Genomic DNA, 14,555 nt, shown 5'->3' on the forward strand with positions numbered 1-14,555 from the left:
AATTAGACAATTTTTGTATTTAATTTAGGACTTTTTTTCTATTGTTTAAAAGATATTTATAGGATACATTAACTTGTAGTTTGTATTGATAGACCGTATATAGGTTGACCAAATAACTAAATTAGGTGTATGTATTAATTATATAAAAATATTAGAGGGAAAAAAATTGAAGTGAATCTTTATCCAAGATAAATTTATGGGTTCTAGGTGTTGGAAGAATGAAAAGCTTAAGCATGTTATGTGTAATAATTGCTTTGTCTTGGAGGGAAAAAATTTGGAGGGAAATACCACCTATTGGAGCCAAATCTTCAATAAGGGTAATTAGGACGTGCCAAGTTATGCCATTTGAAGTTGTGTCAAATAGCAGCACCCAATAGTTAATCCAGAGAATTATTGTTCAGTTGATGTGTCTGTGTAAATCGTAATAGAACATCGTGAATGTGCAACATTGCGAACCTAAAACTACGAGATACTAATAATTTACCATGATAGTTACATACTTACATTCTGTCTATGGAATTTCTTTCAGTTTAAAATATACTAGCAACTAACTAAATTTATTGGGTCCATATGATGAAATAGGACCTTAATTATTGGTTCTATACACTTTCAACTCCACATAAACATAACACTAGTTTTCAAAACTTAGCAATGGACAGCAACAGTGCAGCGGCAGCCGGCGGCCGACGGCTGAGATGGGGACGGCAAATGAGGTTGGAATTAAAGCAATTTGGAACTAAGCAAATCTCACACATCTCCCACCCCACCAACAACCAAAGTAACCCAATTCTTTCTAGCTTATAAAGAAGAATTCCAAAACACAAGAGCAACCTACAAACGAATATAAAAGTTAAAAAAATAATAGAAAGACAGAAAACAAAGGGAAGAAATTAATAATCCAACAAAAAAGAAAGAAAATTATAAACCACATACACGTATCTTTTATAAAAAGAAGCCTTTTCTAACGCCCTAGCATCTTCAAGTACCAATTTAAATATTACTCGTTTGACTAATTACAAATCTGGTAAAGAAAAACTTTTGAAATCTGCAATTTAAAACAAAATAGACATGTATGTGGCTATAACTCGTCTCATTAAATAAAAATAGAAAATTTAAAATTGCTTTTAAATAAACATTCCTTTTAAGCAGGCAAAAAATATGAATTTTGGTTTCCTCAGCTAGGCATGCCAATGTCCACTACCACTTACTATATCAAACATAACAATGACGCAATGAATACGTGGAAAAGACATTCGCATTGGGGATGCACGTGAAAGAACTCCCATCATACAATTAATACAAATGAAGATTCTGACGGATTGGTAAAATAACACAATTTTTTAACACCAAATCAAACCAATTGCTTTCGGATTTTTAAATTTATACACTTCAAACCAAATCAAATAAAATTAGTTTTTCAACTTCCATTTTCAGTTATTCGGTTTTATCGGGTTTTTTGGATTTTTTTTCGGAATAGTCTTGATACAAAACATATAACTTTTACGTCAAATATTTCTTTAATCCTAGTAAGATACAACTATATAATTAAGGTGTTTCTTAAAAAAATAACACAAAATGTGAGAAGAGTGATGACATTATTTAAAATATTCAACAAAAGCTAATAAAATCGGTTAATATATAATTAACAAGCCATAAAGAAAATGACCATAATCTGAAAATACTAAGCCATGCTAAAATAAGTACGACTAATAAGTATTAATTACATAACAAAGAAAAAATTTAAGTTATGTATTTTCACTCTCTAAATCAATTATGCAAAAACTAAGAATAGATCCGACATTATGTTATTCCTAGTGGTAAATTGAATTTTTTTTGTTAGCATTAGTGTTGAGTTGGTTTTGGTTTGGACTTTATTTGAGTTATTAACATCCATAGAATATAAAAACTTATTGACATTCAAAATTCTAATTTCAAGTTTGAATAATATGATAATAGATTAAAATTTACGAAAAAATTTAAAAAATATTATAAATTACATAACAAATAAATAATTTGATGTATAAAATATTTTAAAAATGAATACAAAAATGTCGAATCGATTTGATTCGGTTGACTTTTTTTTAGTTAAAATCAAACCAAACCAATTATGGTCGGTTTTTTTTTTTTTTTTTCAACACCAAATCAAGTCAAACCAAATCACTAATCAAGTTTTTTTCTCGGTTTGACTCGGTTTATCGATTTGGTGTGGTTTGTCGGTTTATTTTGTACACCCCTAGACTATTGGCGCCCATGGTATATTCTAATATAAAGAACAACCGAAAGTATAAGAACAAAAGAAGGTATATTCTACTATAAAGAACAACCGAAAGTACACTCTACTTAAAAGAACAAAAGAAGGTACTAAAATAACACACTAGTGTTAAATTTATTAGAGCGTGCACTCGCCATGATTTCATATTTGCCAAGGCAACTTCTTACTGTCTTTCTCAGTGTAGCTTCAGAAAAGTGGGACCAAATAACATTATTTACAACTTCAAAGTATTATGCAGCAATTGGTTTCATTTTAATCCCGTAATACTTTTCTCGTTTACCATCTAATTACTGGAATGGGAATTATAATACACTGTAAAACTATAGGAAAAATCACGTCAAAGAAATACAAAAATACTAACTTGATGTTCACCGCAACAAGAGGCTCACACACTTTTAGGATCTGAACAGTAAAAAGAACTCAGCATCTATAACAGACGAGGATAATCTCTACAGATGTCTGGATGAGGTACCCCTCCGTAGAGCTGTTGTGTTACTACTGTACTGTACTTTTCAGTTGATTCCTTAGAATGATGTACTCAAAAACAGTGAACTGCCACTATAGTCCATGCAGATAATTCAAATGGAGCACGAGATTTCAGTACTAGAATAAGTAAATGCATACAAAGATCAACACATAATGCACTACAAGGAATGGCTAATACTTTTATATAAAATACATTTAACTCAAGGCTTGATGTTTCTCTTTTGGGGAAATTTGTGTTGGGACTTGGGAGTATGAAGACATTTGGCTTCAAGCCATAAAAATATTACAGAAAAAATAAAGAGAAAATAAGGGGGATATCTCCTACGGATATCTACATATGGAACAATTACATTGGGAAAATCCTATTCAAAGAAGACAGCCTTACCTCACAAGAAAAGTTGGCTAGACAAGTGGGAAATACCTCCACACAACAAATACTTTACGTCTCCTCATATGATGTGTTAGTTAGATCCTCCACTTCCTTCGACGCTTCTATGCCCTAAATGCCACAAGGATATCAAAATACTGCACAACGTTGCAGCTGCAAGTATAAAAAGCTTTTAATCAGCTTTGTCATGGCAATGATGACCAGGGAGTGGAACCAGAGCTCTGCTCAGCGTGTGAAGATACAGCAATGTCTGTAAGTAACATATAAACTATTTTAGAGAGACATGCACATCAATCATTTTAAACATGTCTGTCTGTTGGATTATGTATTTATAGCCTGTGATGAATGATATGAACTTTGGGAAAAAATTTTACTAGAAAATACCAGAAGCCACACTGCACGAATCTAGACCTTTTGGACTTGCTCGTGGATTTGTAATGCTTCCAGAACGCTGCTTACCCACCTGCACCATGTGACTTCATAGCATCAAGTAGATCAAATTTAAGCGAATCTGACAAACACATAATGGAAAATGGAAACCAATATATAGTCCCTGCCTCCTACATATCTCACTACATCCCTAGAAGAGTCAGCAGGAGAGTTAACACTCTCATGTGTCAGCAAGCATATCAGCATATGGTCTTTGCCCCAATTGAGACCGGTTCCAATCACGATTACTCAGACTTAGCAGTTAGGAATAAGCCAAGAACCTAACACTTAAAATCTGACGCTTGACAAGAAAGATTTTCCACCACACTCTGCATCATCATTCACCAAGCCACTCAACCCTAGCTCCTAAATGCTTGAGCTTTCTCAATGGAATAGCATCAACCATTTGGCTTAAATTTAGTTTGATTTTTATTTGACATAGTTGTAAAATGAATCAAGCTAAAATTTCCATAATGTACTTGAATTTGCCAAGCTCAAGATCACCCAATTTACTCAGCATAAAACCTTCTTGTCAGATGGGAGTTTAGATTGCCAAGACACGAAAAAGAGGCTTGATAGCAGCAGTGATTTTCCCTTCATCAGTAGTCTCTTTTAGATAAAGAGACTACTTCTACAATGTTACCCTTCATTAAAAGCTAGTACTTATTAAGAAAACCCTAGAAGTAATAGTAACTTCTAGTCAGATGGGATAGAGCAGTAGTAGTAGTACTATGAAATGGTTCAACATCGGGGATACTTCTCACTGGTTTTTTGTATAATTGAAAAGAAAAACTGCACAGGTTAGAAGGAACAAACAAAAAATATATACTCCCTAGATAAGACTATTGACGAAAGAAAAACGCACAAAGAAAATATAAAGACAAGGACCAGAATGCAACACAGGCTTTCATTTGATGCATTCATCTCTTCCCATAGACAATTCCTGACAGAGATGGCAGTGAATAATTGCTTCTCTGCAAAAGAGATCATACCAACTACACAGTGCAAACATAGACGCTAAAAATAGCACTTTTCATATTGGCAGTAGCACTGTACTTCTTGCAAGACAGAAGCCAAAGTATCTTTAAATTTATGGACACAACCAGAAAGGGAGAAACGCAATAGAAATAACAGAATACGAGATTTGGATAAACAAGTTACCCTTCAAGACCAGGACTTGTTGGATAGTATATATTTCTAAACCCAAGTCTTTTCGCTGCTGAAGCTGTTGTCTCCCCAATACATGCAACAGCATTGTCCCACTGCCTCGAGGCTGGAATAAGATTAGCCCATACCCTGTCACATAATTCAGCAGAATGAAAAAGGAATGAGCAAGAAGTAAGAGAATAAAGCCTCTAAAAATAAGGTAGAAGGATGAACAGCATAAGGATACAATTCTAGCTCTGGCTCAATGAACAATATCTGGAAACATTTCTGTCTAATATTTTCTAGCATGTTGGCGGAATTACAGTCATTAGCTGTAGAACCTAGTCCACTTGCTTATTCCATTAGCAGATATCAAGTTTTCATCCGTTTACTTTTGCTATAAATGAACAATTTTGAGGCATCCTACCTGAGGGCAGAAGGAGATGCTACAGTAACAACAGGAGCAGAGAGTGCTAGTTCAAGAAGATGTTGATCAACGTGATTGACTGGTGCCTGCAAGAAATGACAAAGATTAAATGCAGAAAGATGAGATCTAATTAGTTTATCTCAACTTAAGGATCCAAGATGTGGTGTGATATCTGAACTTTGCCCATTTGTCAGGAAGAAATGACAAGTGACCCTCTTTTCAGGATGTGTGTATTAACCAAATTTGCAAGCACGCTAGTTTCATATGAGTAAAATGAATTTCCTTCTCCAATGAGGCAATAAAGAACTATTGTACCGTTGTGTATGTGTTCAGGCGAGTAACCTCAAATCCCCGCTCAGAAAGTCCTTCCTCTGAAACAAAGGAGCTGTATGTCAGTTTAAGACTAATCCTAAAAGTTTTAAACGCAAACTATCAAGGTGAGACAGCTGCAAAATATTGGATGAATAAAAATCTGTGTACAGGTTATGGCCTGTAAGAAAGGGAAGAAGAAGCTAGGGTTTTTGAGGTTAGTCTTTTTCTTTTATTCTTCACACTTTTTTCTGGCTAATGGTTGACAACAGAAAAGGACATCTCCACAGAAACTACAGATTCCCCACAGCAACAGAAAAAATCAGAATGTGAATATATGGAAAAAGAGATTTTTGTACGAAATTGAATTGATGGGAGAATGAGGAGGGACAGAAGCATAAAGAGAAGGAGCAATATCGCACACACCAATGTCAGTGCTGGCTTTTGCTGAAGCAGGATAGAGAACAGTGCACTTGTCGTTCCCATTCTTTGGAAGCTCTAAAGCTAAAACCTTGCCAGTTGCTGAAAATGCAATCAGAATGAAAATTTCAGTCTGTGAGGAAAAAACATAATATCAGTCAAATTTTTACTGGTAACTTCTTGCAAATACAAGAAGGGATTTAAATCTATGACAAATACAAGTGTCATCCCTGTGCACATGTGTGTGCCTTGTGCTATTTCTAACTATCAAAAGCAAAAGTTGAAAGTTTCACCAAGTACCTTTCGACGGTGCAAATGCCACATCAAGATACTGCTTTGAAGAGTGAACAGCTTCATCAAATATGCTAGCTGTACCAGATCCAACGACCCCTAATCTGACAGATGGGGTCCCAGCAACTCTAAGTAACAAATTAGAAGAGGCATGAGGGCCAGACAACGCAAAAGTAAATATAGATCATTGAGGCAGCTTAAAAAAAATCTGAGGCTTCTTTCAACAAATAACAGTAATGAAAAGCATAGATAGTACACTTTCATCTTGTCTGGGAACTATTTCTTGTACCATTTTTTTTTTTTTGACAGGTAATTCTTCTACCATTTTTGGTCCAAATACTTCATTTGAAAACATAAGTACACACATAACTGGAGACACTCTAATGACTCTTGCTTTTTGTATACGCTGACAATCTACTGAGAATAATTTATACAAGTTTCAATGCTTCGTTTAGGAAAAAGTACACAATGGATGGGATGTAAGGTTCAACCAAAACTGGAGGTGGTGATAATGCTTAGCAGGTGTTACTTGTCACGTAGTGCTACACATCAAGTCAGTGGATAATCAAAGTCTCAATATGAAAATAACATTAATACATGTGACGTATTTGCATCTCAATGCAAATTGATCTTCCTCAAACTTATGGCAGTCGGATGAAACATCTTCAACAAGTAGATAAGATTAAAAAACTTAGTGAGTCTTTTTTTTTTTTTTTTTAAAAAAAATTAAAAAAAAAAAAGAAGAGCTGATAAAAAAAAAGATCTGTCTACACAAGCAGGCAGCAACATTTTCAAACACCATAATGACTTTTGTTTTACTGAAAAGTCGATTGCAAAATGACTTAAATTAACATAAGGTCTTGTATCTCAACACTTTATATATTTAAAGAACTTCACAAAGATTCTCCCGAAGAAAGGAACTGTATCAAAGACTTGTCAGAAGGATAAATTAGTTATTCAACATCACAAGGTGAAGAACTTTAGACAAGATTAACCCTCTCCAATGGTAACTTTAAACCTAATCCTTACTTCCAAGCATCAAGAAAAACCTTTCCTGCCTCTGGTGAAGTAATGATAATCCAGTCATACGATGTCTCTGCTATCACAAGAAGAAAGGGGAAAGAGCGTTAGTGCCACTCCAGACAACAGAGAACATGTTAATCTGTTAATTTCTCTATATCTAGTGAGGAATTCCATAGGTCTAGAAAGCCAATCATAAGGTTTGCTGATATAACTTATAATCGGACGCCCATCTACAGTAATCTAAAACAGATGCCAGATGTGTGCAAGATACTCACGCAAGAGAGAGGGGTACGATAACCATTCTTAGAATATTAATCACAGCATAGGCACTAGGTATTGGGATTTTTTTGTAGGGCCTGCAATAAAGAGAAATCAAAGAGCAACATTCCTTTTTACTTGTTTTATAAACTGTTCATATTTATTGAAATTTCTTTTCTGTTAAGCCTAAATACGTTATCTTACTGAAGCATAAATGTTATTCTTATATTATCATCTAGCACAACTTTAGTTCTAAGAGTATAGGTAGAAAAAGTTCCAATTTTGCACATTCAATAAAAAGATAACCAAACACATTCCATAAAAAAGATGTCATTTGACCTTGAGAACTCGAGAAAATTATATTAAGAACAACAATCTTTTCTTTTTGGTTGATATAGTAAAGAAAGAGAAACAATCAATATTAGCATTCTAATATTAGAGTTCTAGAGCACCAACTAACCTGTAAAACAAATCACCTCTAGATAGTATATTTGTGACAAAGCAAATCAAATCCATTTGTAGGAATCTAAAATTCATACAATGAAGAGAAGTAATGCCATAGAAATAAATTTACACAGATGCTCGAAGCTGAGTCTTGAGCAAGCAAATATGAACTAAGATTTTCAAAACAAAGCAGAGACAGAAAGAACCTACCACTTAAAATAGAAGTGAGCCTGTCTAGATCAGGTAAGTGCATGTGCTGAATGAGAGGAAGCTCAAGAGAATCAATCCCATGTCTGGCCTGTAAGCATGAAAAGGAGGGAACACATAATTATCAAAGATGCCACGTTTACTACTTTCTAGAGAGACATCCAAGCTAAAAAGTGGTCTGCCCCACATTTATCAAGTCTAGATCACCGTGATCTTTGATGTTAGAAATTTGGACTGATTGAGAAGTTGTTTGCCTCACTGTTGCTCATTCGTGATGATTTCTCATAGTATATTTTTACAGATACATTATTTTCTACTTCATTTTTTCATTTCTCCTATTTTACAAGGAGCAACCACATGACATCAGAAATTTTTTCGAAATTCTATAGCGCATTTGCTTCTTTTTTTCCTCTACCAGAAAGCAAACAAAAATGTATTCACGATAAAACATTTTCCAACAAATAAGTCATTTTTTTTATAACCGTGGTGTCCTGGCCAGCTCGCACGCACCTCGACCAATTCCACGAGATACCTGCCACCTCCCACCAGCAACAAGTACGTGTAACTCTATCCACCAAGGCTAGAACAGATGGGAAAAAATCACCTAGTATTTGTCTCTGCAGGGAATTGAACCTGAGACCTCACGGTGCTCAACCCTCTTTATTGACCAAGTCATTTTTGAAAAACAATTTTCTAGAAAATACTTGTAAGTGTTTGGTCGGAGAGTGGAAATATATTTGGGGAAAAACATTTGTTAAAGATTGATGTAGTACTCTAATAAAACTTTTGAGTATTAAAATTGATAATAATGTCTAATTGTTGATTGAACCAATGATATGAAATTAAGAGTTCAGATTGTTGTGGGAAAAAAATGACTTCCTCACTCACTTATGAGATGCCATTTTGCTCTTTTTGGTGAAAACTAGAATAGTACTTTCAGCAACAAAACATCAGAAATGACCTTGTGAAGTTGAGAAGAATTTTCAGCAAATTCCCACTCTAGAGGGGAAGTCGCACTCGCTTTGGAGTGGAGGTATACCGAAGCTAAAAGAAAAAAAGTTCTCTTGTAGGCCCTTGGGGAGTTATTGAGCTTTAGGATTTTCTAAGAGAGACCTTAACCTAGTAATACATATATGCTAGCTAAATTATTGTTTTTTCCTAAGGTGTTTTCCCTGGCGTGGACATTGGATTACGTCGATTCGAACCACGTTAAATCTTGTGTTTTTATATTTTTGCATTAACAATTGGTATCAAAGCTTTCGGAACCTGGGATATAGGAGGTGAGGAAGCTATGACATCTAGGAAGTTTGAGGTAGCAAATTTTATATTTTTAGATTAGTAAATTTTATGGGTGAACTGGTGAAGTAATATCTTCAACGTCTGGAAGATCATGATCACGGCCTTGTTCCAGGGAGAAGGATCATTTTATGCCTTGGACAACTCATATCTTGAAAATACGAAAGAGGCCGAGAAGCAAAAAATGGAGATGAATGAGTTTAGCGTGATTCAACTACGCTTACCGGACAACAAGCTATATGAAGTCAGTACCGAAGAAACTGCTGTAGATGTTTGGAAGAGATCTTGTACCAGAGAAAATCCGTAACAACTAGAATGTCATTAACACAGAGTTTGCACACCTTCATCTTAAGATAGAAGATAGGTACAACTTCGCCAGGCGTATTGATGCTTTCAATAAATTAGTTAAGGATCTTACTCGTGCAGATATTAAAGTGGGAGATGAGCTAGCGTGCAGTCTTCTATTTTCATTGGCACTGCGTGCAAACACTTAGTTAATTCAATGATATATAGTAAGGAAGAGGCAACGTTACAAATGGTAATACATGCTTTGAATTCGAATGAGTTGTGAAGTCATATCAGCAACAAGAAGTAAGAAGACCATGGTGAGGGTTTGACTGTAATAGGTCGCTCCAGCTAAAGAGAGAGCGGCAACTCGGCAAATCACTTATACTCTAGCAACTCTATTTGTTACTCTATTATGTCTCACTTGATCACTCAGTTCTTGCTTGCTTGCTTGAGCACACCTTGCTCTTGCTTCTTGCTTGAGCACACACTCTTTAATTGAGCACGCCTACAACTCAAATGAACACCTTTTTTTATAGATGGTCATAGAAGGATCTAGTGGACATAATATTTTAGAACTACACCTTCCACTTATTTTTAGAATTATACTATCTAGAATCCTTCTAGTATTCTCGCTCTAGAACTTTCATTCTAGAGTTCTTCTTTAACCTGTCTAGAAGTCCTTGAATATTCTAGATTCTCCATTATCTTGGTGGTTAAGTTGGTGATGACTTTTTAACACTCCCCTCAGCACTAACTTAATCCGTTCTTTGCATCCTGTGAGAGATTCTAGAAACTTTGCAACCTTCTTGATATTCGGGTGCTTTGTGAATTTCTTCCTCCATCGGCTTTCCACTCACTACTCTTTAAACCTTCTTCAAGCATAGTAGTCTCCTTGAATGGTCTGCTAATGCAACATCTATATACTTGGGGTTTGGAAGTTTTAATCGGGTAGACCTCCTAAATTGTGATTGTGGTGCTTCTTGGACTCCAGACCCCACTTTGTGGGATTACACTGGGCATGTTGTTGTCGTTGTGCTTCTTGGACTTCTTCTTGCAATACTTTTGAAGTTTCGCATGCGAGTTTTTCTTGAATTCATGTTTTTCTTTTGTTGGGATACTTCCTGGTGTAGTTGATTCAGGTTCTCTTCTCGCCTTTTGGTTAGTTTCTATCCTGTGGAGATACTTCTGGAATAGTTTCTTGTGCTCAAGCAAGCAAGAAGAGTGAGAGGATGCATGACCTTTCCAACTTTAACCTGCGACCTTTTTGTTGCTTCAACATCAGTTGGTGGTGTAGTGTCTGAGTCACCAATAATAGCCCATAATTCCGACCAAGAAAATAATATTGCATCCTTGTGCTCCATGTTCCATAGTTGCTTGCATTGAGCTTCTCAACGCTGCTGAGTGTGCTTGCAAAATACGCCATTGATCCGTGCCTCTTGACTTGTAGCCTCTAAAAGTAGCTTGTTGAATCTCTCAAATTATTACCTCGCTTGATCCACCCGGCTCCGATACCACTTGTTGAGAATTATTAAGCTGTGAATTATTAAGCACAACTGGTTGCTCCAACTTGAAATTTATTATTTCAATTAAGAACCGACTTCGGTCTTAAAACTCTTAACGCTTAATTTTTTTTGCACACACACTCTAGCAATTCTATTTGTTGCTCTCTTTTAGTTGTCACTTTGACCACTCACTTCTTGCTTAGCACTCACTCTTTACTTGAGCACCCTTACATTTCAAATGAACCACCGCTATCTATAGGTGGTAATACAAGGATCTAGTGAGTTATTTCTCAGCTACTTCGTTTAGAAGTTCTAGATTTTTCAATCTTTGCGTTATCTAGAACTGCACTTCTAGAATTCTCATTCTAGAGTTCTCCTCCCAATTTTCTACAATCCTTTGAATATTCTAGATTCTTCATTAAAATATCTTAGATATTAATGGAATTGGTGATGAATTCTTAATAGCGTTCTTTTTTTATCGTTTCCACATTAACAGACCTATTCTCGAATTTTTTGTTAAAAACTATTTCCTCCATACCAACACACATTGTTGTAAATCCAGAATGCAAGAAGTGAATCATAAAACAGGTCTGCACATGATTTAGTGCTACTAATTACATCCTTCGAATGACTTTTTTAAATCAAATTTATGTATACAAACTATTCTATCATGCTTGTTATAGTATATGGCTTATTTGCTTCCGTTATTTCTGTTTTCGTACTACTTTGTATAGCTTATCCTTGTGTCGAGGGTCTACCGGAACAACCTCTCTACCTCCCAAAATAGGGGTAAGGCTTGCGTACACTCTACCCTCCCCAGACCACAGTTTGTGGGATTTCACTGGGTATGTATGTTGCTGTATACACACACTTTTAATCTATGCTTCCAGATTCATGCCTAATCCTCCACAGAATCACTAAACCAAAGACTTCCTGATTTCTAGACTAATTTGCAGTTCACTGTTTCCTTTCTCCACCATATCCTAGAAATGCAAGTGATCAGCAGCTAAAAAGTTGAGCTTGCTTAAGCATTTGATCAAACATCTAATATATTACTTACTACCTTTATACCAATGTAGTTGCGAGAAACATACAAATATGCACAAAAATTATATATCTTGCAACAATCACAAGCACTAAACCACCACAAAACAACAACAGAAACCCTAGAACTTCGAGAAAAATAAAATTCAAATCAAACAGAAGTAAAAAACCAGCAAATAACTTGAAAAATTAGATATTTTTATTATGTACCAGAGCATCGATGAGCTTGCTGTTCTTGCCGCGTTCTCTGGTGACAACAACTTTCGGCTCCTTCGAACACGAAATGGTGACCGACGAGAGTGAAACGCACGCGCCGCCGGCTCTGAATGAACGACGGAAGCTGCTCCGCCGCGTAGACGACGGTGATGACGTCGTCAATGGAGGAGAGAAGGAGGAGAGAGAAAGCTTAGACATTTGTGAAACGTGTTGCTGTGAGGACTGCCACCTGTAAGCCCTGTAACCGATTTTAAAACCGTACCTTTTTTCGATGGTATTTCATAAGTAATATATATTGGATTATATTATACTCTTGTATTGTTTTTTATTATTATATATGTATCTATTTTTTTATACAAATATTATCACTTAGGGCTCGTTTGCGTATGAAATAATTCAAAATAGTCTCCTCACTAAAATAGTGTCTACTTAGTTATTTGGTATTTTAAACTCGGGATTAGTTAAAATGATAGCTTTTAAGCCTGCTAAAAACTGGTAAAAAATTAGAAAAAATTTGACTAAATTATCTCTAATTAAATTAAATAGATATTTGATTTTGTTACTTAACACTTAATAAGAACAAAATTAAAAAATAAGGTTAATTATTTTTTTAATTTGGTAAGTGGACACTTTCTTTTAACTAAAAAATAAATGTTAAAATAGATACTCTTTTTAAGCGGAGGCAGTATTTTTTGATAAATTTAATATTTCGATAGCTTATCTCGTTTTTTTTAAATAATTTTTTATCTAATGTCCTTTTTTGACACACTTGTTTGGCAATTTTAAGGATACATATATTATAATTGTATTGTTTTTCAAAAATAGGGTATGGATAAACTTGGGGCTGGATAGAGAGCTATTATAAAAAAGGTATTGCAAAAAATAAAATAGGATTATTAGATTATTAGAAGAATAAAGTAAGTTAATAACACGATCAAATCAAACGGATCGTTATATAAAATGAGACTCTTCATCATTACATAACGATGAATCTAGCGATACGATATAATAAAAATTAAATAGCAATCAAAATAAATATTGTATTTAAACTAATAACACAATGGACACCATCCAAACAAGGTGTAAGTAATCTCAAAAGCTTTAAACTATTTAATTTAATTGTTTTTAATCAATTTAGTAATCTAAAACTACCTAATGGTGGAGCAATTTTTGACACGTGGTGTATCTGATAGGGTAAAAATTCTACCTGTGACAGGTGTCCCAGAAGTGGGGCCCACTTTCTGCTGTGCCCTGCCGACCATTGTAGGCAATGATGGTGTCCTACTTTACGGTAATGATCAGCTGTTCTACGGAGATAACAAAACCTTAATCTAAACCATTGATTCGACTAAAGCTATAATCAAACATCTCATCTATGGTTGTAAATTCAGGATGTGGCTTTAATAAATGTGTGAGTGGCTACTGGTGAAAACTATTGGTTTCGGGAGAGTCGTAGGGACAGGATCTAAAAATTGCGTGTGCCCCATGATGCAACAGATTTAAATAACATTAATTAAACATGACTCCTCTTTTTTCTCAAACAACAAGCAAAAGTAAAGCAAATTAAAGGCAGGTCTCTTACCAATAATGTGGGGGCATTCATTAATAAAGGGGTTTGAGTAAAGTGATTCTAGTATCCTCTTTCCTCTTTTGGTGAGGAAAAAGTTATGTTTGGACTAATTTAATCTTTGCTTGTCATCACTCCCAATCTGTTTATTCCTTTTTTTCTGGTCCACTTTTCATTAATAAAAGTAAAATGCAGACTAGGCCCTGAAATTTGGAGTTAATTTTTTCTCCACTTTGAGTGTTGGACAAAATGAGAGAGTTGCATTATTTTTAGCCATACACTTTCTCAGGTCCACTTTACTTGTCTTTTTTTTTTCTTTTTTTTTTGGCACACTCCTTTAAAAAAAAAATTTAATAAAAGAGTAATTTGACTAAATTATTTTTATTTAATTTTTTATCTCAATTTAATATAGTCTCTTTTTCACAACATAAATCTCTCTTCAATTTAATAAATTAAACTAAAGATGAAACTAATAATAATTATATTCTGATTTTCTAAAATGATAATTATTTTGGATCATCTATTTTTAATAAGGATGACAA

At 34.7% G+C, this 14,555-nt stretch overlaps 1 protein-coding gene across 5 annotated transcripts; it reads right to left on the reverse strand.

Annotated features, from left to right (window-relative positions):
* Window positions 1-2,914: 2,914 nt before the first annotated feature.
* Window positions 2,915-12,707, reverse strand: LOC132033337 (uroporphyrinogen-III synthase, chloroplastic). Of its 5 annotated transcripts, none has more exons than XM_059423288.1 (10): window positions 12,441-12,707; window positions 8,104-8,191; window positions 7,198-7,264; window positions 6,178-6,296; window positions 5,884-5,979; window positions 5,464-5,519; window positions 5,149-5,234; window positions 4,737-4,871; window positions 3,531-3,609; window positions 2,915-3,396 (listed from the first exon to the last, which is right to left on the reverse strand). In XM_059423288.1, exons 1-9 carry the CDS (start codon window positions 12,642-12,644, stop codon window positions 3,552-3,554), a joined length of 909 nt encoding a protein of 302 aa, XP_059279271.1. In that variant the 5' UTR covers window positions 12,645-12,707; the 3' UTR covers window positions 2,915-3,396; window positions 3,531-3,551. The 5 variants fall into 5 exon arrangements, 4 of the variants coding, with proteins under 4 accessions (XP_059279271.1, XP_059279270.1, XP_059279269.1 ...); XM_059423287.1 differs by having other exon boundaries at window positions 2,915-3,299; window positions 3,521-3,609; XM_059423286.1 differs by having other exon boundaries at window positions 3,521-3,609.
* Window positions 12,708-14,555: the final 1,848 nt, after the last annotated feature.

This window comes from Lycium ferocissimum, chromosome 10 (assembly GCF_029784015.1).
Source record: "Lycium ferocissimum isolate CSIRO_LF1 chromosome 10, AGI_CSIRO_Lferr_CH_V1, whole genome shotgun sequence".
NCBI classification, from domain to species: Eukaryota; Viridiplantae; Streptophyta; class Magnoliopsida; order Solanales; family Solanaceae; genus Lycium; species Lycium ferocissimum.

Bases quoted from the DNA above. Each gene is read 5' to 3' on its own strand.
- LOC132033337 (XM_059423288.1), bottom strand. From the start codon at position 12,644: ATGTCTAAGCTTTCTCTCTCCTCCTTCTCTCCTCCATTGACGACGTCA. The intron at 5,980-6,177 runs GTACTTGGTGAA...TTGCATTTTCAG, and splicing joins GGCATTTGCACCGTCGAAAG to CAACTGGCAAGGTTTTAGCT. The intron at 5,520-5,883 runs GTGTGTGCGATA...CCTTTGTTTCAG, and splicing joins AAAAGCCAGCACTGACATTG to AGGAAGGACTTTCTGAGCGG.